The 12,241-nt window shown below is 49.8% G+C and overlaps 1 protein-coding gene across 1 annotated transcript in view; it reads right to left on the bottom strand.

Annotated features, from left to right (window-relative positions):
- nbeab (neurobeachin b) overlaps positions 1-12,241 on the bottom strand; it is a 56,404-nt gene that overhangs the window by 2,336 nt on the left and 41,827 nt on the right. Inside the window, exons 12-21 of the mRNA XM_061280396.1 lie at positions 11,258-11,398; positions 9,987-10,106; positions 8,258-8,410; positions 6,656-6,823; positions 3,720-3,809; positions 3,064-3,241; positions 2,625-2,696; positions 2,361-2,516; positions 1,559-1,729; positions 69-170 (exon numbers count right to left, since the gene is read on the bottom strand). Coding sequence (XP_061136380.1) covers positions 69-170; positions 1,559-1,729; positions 2,361-2,516; positions 2,625-2,696; positions 3,064-3,241; positions 3,720-3,809; positions 6,656-6,823; positions 8,258-8,410; positions 9,987-10,106; positions 11,258-11,398 — 1,351 coding nt within the window. The remainder of the gene's footprint in view (positions 1-68; positions 171-1,558; positions 1,730-2,360; positions 2,517-2,624; positions 2,697-3,063; positions 3,242-3,719; positions 3,810-6,655; positions 6,824-8,257; positions 8,411-9,986; positions 10,107-11,257; positions 11,399-12,241) is intronic.

A 12,241-nucleotide genomic window follows, 5' to 3' on the forward strand; every position in this document is an offset into this window, starting at 1 on the left:
ACACGCACCAATGCTACTTAGCGTGGCGCTAGCAGAGGAAAAAATGTCTTTTATACTGGCTGACAAACCTTTGGCCCCGCTGATGACCAGCCCCAGCTCAGCACACACCGCCACGCACGCCACTTCCTGGTCGTGACCCGTGAGGACAGCTCGTGGCGCCGGGTAGTCGCCTGCAACAAGGCACGCCCTTAAATTATTGCTATGTACCCGAAAGAGCCCACAGTGTTGTCTGTCTCATGCAAGACAGCGGATAGGGAGCAAGTACGCCCCCAAGTGGCGTTCAGAAATACAACACCACCCATTGCCTGAAATGAGACAAATCTCATTTGGTAAATCCTAACACAGAGTCAGTCCCACCATCGCAGCTTCACTCATGAAGACAAGCTAATGCTACTCTTTCGGGCTAATCCCTTCGGTCACATGTGCGAGTGACAAGCTGAGCGCCGCACCCGCCTCCCCCTGTTGGTCGTACAGCCACGTCGGCGGTCCAGTCGGCTGGACCGTGATGGATGTGGTCCCACGGAGACCACGCCGGAGCCTGAGCCGTGCTGTCAGTGCAGGCAGCTGCTCTGAGGATGATGTGGGGGGGTGGGGGTGGGCGAGGGGGGCTTTGATGAGGACAAGTGTCACAGGAAGCCTCTGGGGAGCTAACAAGGGAGCTGGAGCCGCTCACCTGCCCGACAAAAAAAATTCAATCTCCCCGCCTCAGTCGCCTTCACCCTGGGGACCAACGCAACTCGCTCGCCTGGTGGTGGCATCAGGCTGGAAGGGGGGGAAGGGGGGGGGGGGGTGCTGATTGAATCAGAATCACAATTTGAAGGATCTGACACATCCAGACCCCTTTTTGTATTCACATGACCTCAACTCAGAGAGCGCCAAGTGATTAAGTCCAAATTGAGGATTCGGCTTGAAGCATGTCGAATGAATCGTGAAAAAAACCCAGAAAATTAAAATGGTTTTGCAGCACGATGCCACCAGGTGGCAACAAAGCTATATTACGTCAGACAGACATGGTTTTGGCAAATTTGCCAATCACAAAGCACAAATGTGGGTTCAATTTTTAACACCATAAACAATGAAGAAAACAAACTATGAGAATAAAACACTATCATGTCTTTCACATCATTAAAAAAAAAAAAGACACCAGTTACAAAGATAAGAAAACCATTTCAAAGCAAATGAAGTCGCTGACTACTCAAACAAAATTTTGGGGAAAATGCATTAAATGGGAAATGCTTTCAATTGGATGTCTTCATTTTCCGCTAAAGGGGTTCAAACGACAATTTGGAAAAACAAAACATCTGCCGTAGTGCACGTTTAATTGCTAAAGAAGACATTGGTTCGAGTGTTGAAGACGCTCGGTAAGCAGCAGCAGCAGCGCGAGCAGCAGGGGAATTCTCTTTTCTCGTCGCAACAAACACGCCAAGCCCTCCTCGGCTAATTGGACTCAGCTCAGCCGAAATTCTTAATTAGCCGTTGCCGCTTCTGTCAACTTCATCAAACCCGGACTTGCGCGCCGAATGTGTGAACCCCCATTAAAAAATACAAAGCAACTTACCGTTGACGGGGTTGTCACCGATGATGTGATGCCTGCCGCTCCAGTACCACAAAAGAAGAGTGGCGTCTCTGGAACCCGACACGATGTAGCAGTCGCCCCCGATGTAGGACTCGGAGCGCGCCAGACACGTCACCACGTCCCAGTGACCAAACACGATCTGGGTCAGCTTTCCTGCTCAGGACACACGTTGGGTTCAACATGGCGGACTTATGTATGTCTGTCCGTAAATACGGCGATTAAAATACCTTGAAAAAACCCCCCGCACTATTATTATGTCTTGCTCTACTCAAACTACTGCCAAGGAAGACTTAAGAAGATTTAGATCTTAAGTATCGGAGACTGGTATCGTCAGGCTCAATGAGTATCCGATACCTTCAAATCTATGCTACTGGTACTCTGTCAGCCAACATGAATTAACAAAGGACATTTTCACACTCGTTTTAAACATGAAAAATGTCATTTCTCGAATTTGATTGGATTTTTGCGTCACCAGTTTTCATGAAAGGTTACAAAACAATTTGTTGGGTAGACGTCAAAGGGAAATCGCATCTAGTGCACTTTAGGAGAAAAGAAATATGAGGCCCATCGTCTATTCAAACTGTCTCCTTACCGGGTTGTTATTAAAATGTGGATGTGACGTCTCAAAGTGCTTGAGGGGCATCAATTAGCTGTCGTCCCCCTCACCAATAGCCGAGCTGTACTGCATTAGGATGCGGCTGTTCCGCACGGCAAAGTATTGACAGCATCATCCACGCGCCAGCCAGCCAGCGCGCCCACCTTTTGTGCGCCCACCCCACCCCACCTGTCTCGGAGGAGTACACGCGGAAGCTCTTGTCCCAGAAGCCGCACGCCAGGATGTAGCGGTTGTCAGCTGTCACCACAAAGCATTGCGTGCTGATCTGGATGCTCTGGTCCACTAAGTCTGTGATCTGACGCTTGTTGCTCGCAGCGCCGTTGGCTGCGGCAAAGGAGGACACGCGCACGACACGTGTCAACACCAGACGTTACAAGCGCCACGTACGTTTCAGGAGGCGCCGGTATCGGCGGAAGAAGGAGAAGGACTCACCGATCAGCGGGTCCATCTCGATTGGGAGATGATGAGCCTGCTCCAGGGAATATCCTGGTGCTCCTCGGAGGCCTGGTAAAAAGAAAAAAAAAAAGACGTGTGTGAACATCCAAATGAATGAAGACATTTATTCCGGGCAGGAATAAAAACCAATGTCATCAGAGCCAAAGCGCCTTTCCTCTCTGCCCAAAATGGCGGCCGGCTGCGGTCCGCAGCTGCCCTCATTAGGGCGCTCTCTCCGTGTTTTCCACTTTGACAGCTGGGAAGTGTGAGGAGAATGCCTCGACCTGATTTCCAAGCAAGCATTGCGTTGGCCCCCTGACCCGGAGGTGGCGGCGCCGTTCTGGGGTGGGGGCGCCGCAGTTCACACGCCGGCAAGAGGCAACATGTGGAAACACTCTTCACCTGCCCGGGTGTGTTTGTTTTTTACGCCACTCACCGAGCGTGTTGTGCCATCGGTTGACGGCGAAGAGGCGACTGCACGTGACGGTGACCACGGCCGGCACGGCGAGGTGTGGCAGCGTGTTGGCGGCCACGTGCGTCACCGGCGAGTTGGACGGGAACTTCAGCACCATGATGACGTCTTGCTGCAGCTGGTCCTTGAACATCAGCGGACTCTGAGAAGACACCAGGTAGCGTCCAATTTAGTTATCATTTGAGACGGAACCCGGCTGTCGACGTTGCCGCGACGACCGAGACACAGCTCGCCGAGGCAGATTTTACTCACTTACCATCAATATTTTATATTATCAAATGATATATTAATTAGCTATATATATTATATATAAAAATAATATCGTATATTTTAACGAGTTGATTTTCTTTTCTCATCCATTGAATGATGATTTGTTTTTAAATCAACAGGCAGATAAAAGAAAAAAAGAATTCCAATAGGTCCCTCGAGCTATCCTTTGCTCACTTCTGAAGTAAGGTGTGCTATCATTCTTAATCTTTGGGCTGATTGGACAAAAGCATGTCACATGTTATGAAATTCATTCAATTGTAAGGGGGGGGGGGCATAACATGTCTCCTTTAAATCATCCAGCCATGTTTTTTTTCCCCTCCTTCCTCTCCCAGCATGCTCTCTGCTCTCACCAGGTGCATGGCGGAGCTGCGTGGAGGATGTGGCTCGATGAGCAAGTGAGATGGCGTCTGTCCAAAGCTCCGGATCTGCGCCTCCGTGGCCTGCGGGTGGGAAAGCGAGAGAGTGTGAGAACGAGAGAGAGAGAGAGAGAGAGAGAGAGAGAGGGCTGCTGTCAGAGAGGATATGCGTCAAAGTGATGGGTCAATGCGCTACTTGCACGGCAGTGGGGAGGGGGGGGCACTCCCGGACCCCGCCCCCCTCCCTATCCTCACCCGCCTCACCCTGCAGAGTCATCCAAGTGTTAGTATGGAAGAGACAGGCCTTTTCCTATTAACATGCTTGGCTTAACCCCCCCCCCTCCCCTCGCTTCCCCATTTGCAGGCGCGAGGGGCCCCCGCTTGCGCGAACGCTAACCTGGACTGACACCCCAGCCAGGCAGGCAGCCAGGCAGGCAGGCAGGCCCGGCCGCTGCGCTGCTTCGTGTTATTGTGCGGAAGACAAAGAAAAGGCCGTGTGCAAACGGAGAACATGTTTACCAAGGGTAAAATAAAGTCAAAGGTACAGGAGGGTCGTTTGGAAGGCGGGCGCTTCACATATGCGAGCAGATCTGCAACTCAAATGGCAATCAATAGCCCTCCATCTTACGAGATCAACTGTAATGCAAAGCTTCTTTAGCGTGAGGACTTCAAATGACACTCAGCCAATGGGCAGCACATGTCAGGGACGCTCCGAGGCCATTGTGGATGAGGACAGGCCACCTGCGAGTGCCCCCAAGTCCAACTAGTTCCTCTGTCCCTGCAGTCACTTTCAATCTGGCACAAGGCTGCTGTCGCACTGCACTGAAAAAGAGTCACGCCATTGGTCGCCGAGCACATTCGGCCAGAGAAATAAAGGCCTGCATCATTTCTGACGCATCACGCTAAAAACATTTTAGCATATGAAAAATAGCACTTTGGAATTTCGAATAGAATTGCTGCCAATCATGCAAATGCTGAAACTCTAATGATACATTCAGATTGAATTATAGATTTCACTTACAGATCAAAGAATACACAAGCTAAAGATGTTGCCTGAGCTTTTGGAAGCAGTGCCGTGGAGCTCTGGCATGCAACACAACGAGTCAACAACATCAAGCGCGTGAGAGCTAGACAGACAGACAGACAGACAGACAGACAGAAGGAGGAGGACGCGCCCTCTGCTTGACCCGCTAAGCAGCGTGGGATCACCTGAAGTCGACAAATCAAAGTGGAAGGAATACTGCTGAAGGACAACCACTCTCCTGAGCTTTAGCGGCATAAACATACACACGCTAAATCAGAAACGGATGCGCTCTCTAATTGGCCGTTACTGACCCGATTTAGGGGAGCGAGGGCGCCAATATTTGATGACTATTTTGTTTTCACACACACACGTGATGTCCATTGTCCTCCACATGATTTCCTTTAACTCATTCACTGCCAACCCGGTATCGTCTATAACCGTCAATGGCACTGAATGAGTTAAAGGTCAAATGATGACCTTCCATGTCTGCTACAACTCAAGCTTTTTTTGTCTTTGTCATCTCATAAACACTCAATGATGGGAGAGGGGGGGGCTAAAAGTTTGACTGATGATGAATTTGTCCGTCCCGTCCCGAGCGGTGGGAAAGCGACGCTCTGGGCTGTCATGTTTTTGGGAAGCTGTCGCGCCCCCTCCAACGGGGCGCCCCCACCTGAAAAGCGGCCTACGCTGGCATTTCCTGACGTGTCCACGCTGTCGTGGGCGTTTACGTCATTCGTCAGATGTCAGCCGGCCGCGGGTGAATCAATACGGCCGTTTTGCGACTTTTTCCGCGGGATTTCGAGGAGGATCATCCATCTGCCTACAAAGGGAGAATTGTGTATTTTTGAACGCTGGAATAAGCAAACATGAGCTCATTCTGTTTTTGTAAACAAGGGGCAGCGACAAACACAATTCTTAATTGGTGTTAAGAAGATTGGAAAGAGATCGGTCTCAATGAGCCAGCTCGCCCTCCAATGTTTATCTCGACATCCAATGTTCATCTCGACACAATTAAACTCGACAATTGGCAGCCGTGCAGATAAAAAAAAAAAAACATCAAACCAATAAGAAAAAAAATGGTGCTGGGATCAAGCAAATGTTGGCGTGATCCATTTGCATAATGGTCACTTGATAAATAAAGGCGCGACTGGAAGTGACAGTATATAAATGAGTTGTTTTGCAGGCGGCAGATGGCGCCTATCACAGGAAAAGGGACCGGTCCCGCAAAAGACCCACAATGCACGGCAGCTGCCACCACCACGGCCGCAATTAAGCGATTCACAAGTGGCACGCCGCAGCTCATAGATATTCAATTAATGCGAGGAGAACAAGGAGAAGCACCCGCTCGCCTTTTGACGGCCTGACCTCTGCCCATTGATCACAGTCATTGATCCCGTTGAAAGCCGTTTGGATGATGAGTCGCTCACAAACGCCCAGCGCGTGCCGGACGGGAAGTTACACCGCCGGCCGGCCGTGAGTGATAGAATGGGGGAGGGGAGGGGCTTGGTCGCCATGGAGACAAGTATTGTACAGTACAGCAGGCTAATCCCACGTGTATCTTGTTCATCTGTCACAAATTCATCATCTCACGCTGGGAAAGATTCAATGCAAATACGGCCCACTAAAGGTTAAATACAACTGAAGCATAAAATATTCGGTTGTGCATGAAATAATCTAGTCAGATTGATTTTGCTATCATTTATGAGTTTTATAAATCCACTTGAAAAAATATAAAAAACTGTAACAAATGTATTATATAAATTGATTAATAAATATTTATTTTATTAACTTGAAAATGTAGCAGTTTGAGTTATTTTCTCCCTTTTAGTGAACTCTAATAACCCCACTGCATATATATATATATACATACACCGTGTGTGTGTGTGTGTGTACACATATGATTTACCTCTCTGGTCAAAGGATCTGCGATGGCGTCCAGGCTGACGGCGCCCTCGTAGGTCAGGTGGTGAAAGACGTTGAGGGCGCGCACGGCCTCGGGCCCGCGCTGCTTGTAGCCGAAAAGGAGGTCAATCCACTGATGCAGCTGACACGACACAAACTCGCTCTCCAGCGCCTGCCCGACCAGCACAGGGGCCAATTAGAACACGCCAGCGCGCACACACGCGCCCAGAAGAGATGACACACGTTGTCCGTTTGCATTCCGAGGCGCTCCGATGCGCCCGTGACCTCGCGGGACCTTGCGGCAACAGCAAAACGCACCGGACAATACATTAGGTACACCCATGGACAACAGCTGGGGGCATTCAGACCTCCGCCAAGGCCACACCATTCAAAAACTGCAGAGAAATAGCAATTTCAGGAATTTTGTCGATAAGATTCATGTATTGTTCAGTGAGGAATGAATCTGACCTACAGGGGAAAAAGGGGGAAGTAAAAATCAGACTCATGATATGGTACCAAATTTTTTAAATGCCCTCAAGAGTGACAAATTTGCTCATCACATATAAGCATCATTTATTAGATTTAAACATTTGCTATGAAATGATGTATTTGACTTTTAAAAAAATGTTGCTGAGGTTAAAAAAGGTACAAAAAAATGTATAGTCAGGAAAAATGTGGAGTAAGCACTCTTATAGGAAAAATATTTTATAGGATCACAAAAGAAAAATCATTGTGACTGCATTTGATTGGCTTAAGTGCAGCTCATGTGCAAGAGCGAGCGCCTCTCCAATGTGTTGTGCTGCAATCAGCTCGTGCACTAAAAAAAAAAAAAAAACCCTCATCATTTTGGAAGACAAATGGCTGCAATGCTAACCGGGATCCAATTTAATGTAAAACCAGCCTGATAAATGACCGGTGAGGGCGTGCGTATTCCTCCGCCGTGTGCGTAGAGAAGACGGCCGGCCGGCCAGCAGGCAGGCTGATGAATGCGAGCGAGCGCCGAGCTGTACCGGGCTCGGCCCGAGCGCCGTGCGGAAAACAGCCATTAGCAACACAGGCTGTGCACACACATACACACATATATATGCGCACGCACACACAATCGCACGCACACACACACACGCAGGCAGGCAGAGTTTGCCACAGGGCATGTCACCGCAATTGGAAGTGGCACATGCAAAGATAGAAAGTGGGAGGAAGCGAGGGAGGGAAAGAGAAAGACAAGGGAGAAAGGCGGGGGGTGCAGAGCCCAACCAAATCAGGAAGGAGGCCAGACTAGAACAAAAGAAGAACGAAAATGGCGGCAGAGAGAAGATGGCAATTGCGCTGCCCGCAGTCGCGTCACAGAACACGCGCTCGCTCGCTCGCTAGGCCGGCCGGTCGGCTGAGGAAAGGTCACCCCTGTAAGAGCAGCCCGCATGTGTCACTCAGGCTGAAAAGGTCAAGCGTGTTCTGCCCGTGTTTGGCCAGCCAGCCAAGAAGGAGAAACTCCAAAAAGGCTGGCAAACGGATGGAAAATCCATCCATCCATCCATCCATCTATCCAAAACGCCCAACTGGAGCTCCAAGAAGCGTTGATAAGAATCTCCTTGGGTACGATGCTCACCATTCTGTTGATCCTCACAAAGTCTTCAGGGGTCCTGGCCCAGGCCGGCAGGTCCACGTCGCCCACGGCGGCGCCGTCTTCCCGCATTCCCAGATGGTAGCCGTTGGAGTTGACCAGCATCTCCGGCAGGTAGAAGAACTCCGGGATCAGCTCCTGCAAGTGGGGTGGACACAATTTCCATTATTTCATTTCGTATTTGTTTTAGAATTGATTACTAATCCAAAATTTAATTAAAATTTAATTTCAAATTAAAAATGAATTATCTCCAAATTAGGACAATTCTAGATTTCTTTTCAGAAATGTTATTTGTCAATTCCCACTGTGGTGTATTTATTTAAATTTGCCTTTTGAATGTTTATTTGAAGAGGAAAAGAGTAGAGCAAGAAGAAGACGCAGAAAGCAGCCCAGCGAGAAGAAGGTGAAAGGTAACGCAAACACAGCAAACAGCGGGGTGTGAAAACGGAGCGCTGGTGGTTTTTTTTTTTCACGCTTATTATGATCCACCAAAGTGTTAGCGTGTGAAATTGAAGTGGAAGTGAGTCATTGTTGTCCATGTCGAACGTGACGGTGGAGGAAGCTGGCAACAGCTGCTGAAATTCTTGGCGTGGAAATCTCGCATCGTGATTGACAAGCTGAGATCGGAATGAGCTACCGTCCCTTTAACAACGTCTGCGCCATCGAGGCGTCTGCACACTCGGAATGTTCACGTTGGCCGTGCCTGCGCCTGCCAAATTGCGCCTGGGCGACGGTTGAGGTCTTGTTTCCGTCTGACTCCAGAGGTCAGAGTGGTCAGCTAACCACGGCCGGGACATGGCCACTCGTTCTCGTGGTGGTCACGACCGCTGGAGGTTAATGAAGGAGAGACCCCGGGAAAAACAAGAGGCCGTTTTATTTTTTTTTTAAATCAGGCAGCCCGATGGCCGCCTCAGTCTACCGGGCCTCGGATGACCTCCCGCCTGACTCTCGGTTCAATTTGTGACAGCTGCCAGGTGGCGCCGCCTGCTGTTTGTGAGGACGCTTCATTAGGAACAGTCGCAATCCCGCGAATCGGGCGGCCGGTATCGGCGCCCTCGACGAGTACCTGATACCCTGAAAATAAACAACCTGTACGGCTAATTTTGACACACCCCGTTACGCTTGGCTGGGTAAGGAATGGATTCTTACTGTTATTGCAGCTCGCAGACGTGGACTGGCAACATGGTGTGCATTTTGTGAACAGGGTGCGGCGTGAGCGAGGACAACCTCTGTGCCGACATGGAGAAGAAGTGCCTTTCAAAGGCCTCTTGTCATTAATGCTTTATTAATTGCCGGCGGGCAGAGCGCCCGCTACCAGGCTGCGGCTCGGAGAGGATGACACTTTGAGGTCAGCGTGCCTGCCTGCCTGCCCGCCTGCCTGCGTTGGTTCGTGTTAAGCACTCAGGCAACAAATCAGCAGGCTTCAGCGCTTTTTCTGCCTTGCATTCTTTTTCTTTGGCTCTTTGTTCAAGCGCCTGCGATCAGAGATTTATATTTCTTTTTTTTCCGTCTGGAAAGCTGACGAAAATGTGGATTCTTTCTTTTTTATTTTGAGGGGATTCCCGTGTGAAGGTTTCTCGGTTTGAACACGGTATTTATAATTTATAGAATATTTGAACGTGCTGCAGCCAGGCATGCGCTGGCTGGTCACTATATTAGGTACACCTACGCCATCGAGCATAAGAGAAAGCCAAAGCCCGCCGCCAAAGCTCACCCTGACGTCGGAGGTGTCTCGTTGACAGTTCCTCCATGAGCGGGCGATGGAGGAAAAGATGCGGTCCGGGTGGTCAAATTTATCATCGTTGGCGCTGAGAAACAAGCTGGTGAAGGGCTCCTGAACAAACAAACAAACAAACAAACAAACAAACAAACAAACAAAGGGACAGCAACGTTTTGGTGACTTTTTGTTCTTCGACGGCAGCTCACATTTGCTTCAAACTGGAATTCAAAACCCCGGCTCCAGTTTAAAAGCCAAATTGGAACCTCTGACCTTTCACCTGGCTCCAAATTTGAGCTCCAAATCCTAATTTTATAGCTAACCTCATTTTCAGCCCTCAGCGTATGGATCAGCTCTTCCCCCTTGGGGGGCGGGGGGTGAAATTAACGAGCTTTCCGGCCGAGTAAAACGAGCGTTGATGATAATTGGCTCAAATGAGGTTTTTTCCTGACAGGGCGTCGGCGGGCATCGGGAAGCAACGGATTGTGTGAGCCAAACCCGCAGAGGCCAATCTAGGCGCTGTCAAGGGAAGCTGCTCAGTTCATCAGCAGCCGCTTCCGACTAATGATGGCGGCTTTCAGCTCTCGGACTTCCCCAAACAACTTGCGCCGCCTCCGCCGCTAAACGAGGAGCAGAGTAAGCGTGATGGACACGTTTGCGAGGCTGAAGCGCATAAAGCTGTCACCCCCGCCCGCCCGCCCGCCCGCCCTGCCTCGCCCAACCGCCGGCCGGCGGCCCCAGCCGACTTCCTCCCGCCCCCAGCAAATCATGAGCCAGCCACTCTTTATTTAGCGCACATATGCCGCTTTACTGGCCTGTGAAATGTGTGTTTTTTTTGTGGGAGGGGGGGCGGGTCAATAGAGACGTACCGGCGTCATCGGCACTGACAAGTGACGACGTGCTAACGCTAACTGCTGAATAAGGAGGGAGAGAGAGAGAGGCTGTCGGGCGGGGAACCTTTGTTTTATTTTTTTATTTATCTTTTTTTTTCCGTCGCTCACCATTAGGGTCGGACATTTTGGAAATGAGAATTAACAAGAAGTGATGGCAAACAAAAAGAATATACCAGGAAATTGCAAAATTATGGATGGAGGGTGGGATGGAGAAAGAGAGAGAGGGTTGGGAGATGGATTTCTTTGTTTTCATGTTTTTTTTTAGAAGTCACTTGATTGGTGGAAATTTGTTTTTTCTTCATCACAAAATGGCAACATTTGAACAGAGGTGTGTAGACTTTTAGAACCACTTTATAAATTTGCATCCCAACTTACCATCCTGACGAGCCAGTGCAGCGCGCAGGCGGCGGTGGAGCAGAAGCTTGGGTAATGGTACGGCGGCGTCTGGTCATCGGCCCACGACTCGAAGCGCTCGGCGAAGAAGGCGGCGCGTTTCGGGTTGAGAGCGCCGATGGGCTGCCGGGGGGGGGGGGAAGCAACAAACAAAGATCTCAGCCAAGAATTCTCGCTCTTAAGTATCAGCGGTTAGTATCGACAGCCTCCACAAGCACCTAACATTTTCGTGTTGGCACGTGCCCAAATAAAATCCATCCCCCAAATACATTTGATGCCAACATAATGAATTCAAACTTGCCACCGTTTGAAGCAAGCAACCAGGTGTTGGTCATTTTTCACCGGCGTTGTATCCATCTATCTTTTGCCCTTTGCGCCTCCTCGAGGCCGCCAAATGGCTGCCATTAAGCATACGCTTAGCCGCCGATAAATTGCTTTCTCTGCCTTTTCAATCAAGCCTGCCAATACCAAAGCCCGCAAGGCGCACCACCGGTCAATATTAATACACTCGCTATGACCCAGTCAGTCACAGTGAAGGATGAGGGGAGGGAGAAGGAAGGGGGGGGAGGGCTAATCAATGGCAGCTTTCTTGCCTGCGAGCCGCGACGTGAGCAAACGAGGGCGTTTGGGTCCCGACTTACATCTGGTCACACAGCCAAGAAGAAGTTTATTGAGATCCGCGTGGATTTACGAGGTGATAATAGCCCCGCATGCGACTCGTCTCGGGCACAGCTGGGGCGCGACGCATCTCGCACACCGTAAAAAGGCGGAACGGCCCATTCCAAAGTTGGGGGGTTATTTTTTTTCATTCAAATGATTTTTTTAATTTGATGTTTATTCAAACCCTAATTTGGAATCTTTGAGTCCCAAGTTGAAAGCGTAACTCTGGTTGAAAACACACCTCGTTTGCCTAAAATGGAGCCTTTGTGTCTCCGCTGTGGCTTTCTACGAGCAGGAAAATGGCGC

This window comes from Syngnathus typhle, linkage group LG6, assembly GCF_033458585.1.
Source record: "Syngnathus typhle isolate RoL2023-S1 ecotype Sweden linkage group LG6, RoL_Styp_1.0, whole genome shotgun sequence".
In the NCBI taxonomy this organism is placed as follows: Eukaryota; Metazoa; Chordata; class Actinopteri; order Syngnathiformes; family Syngnathidae; genus Syngnathus; species Syngnathus typhle.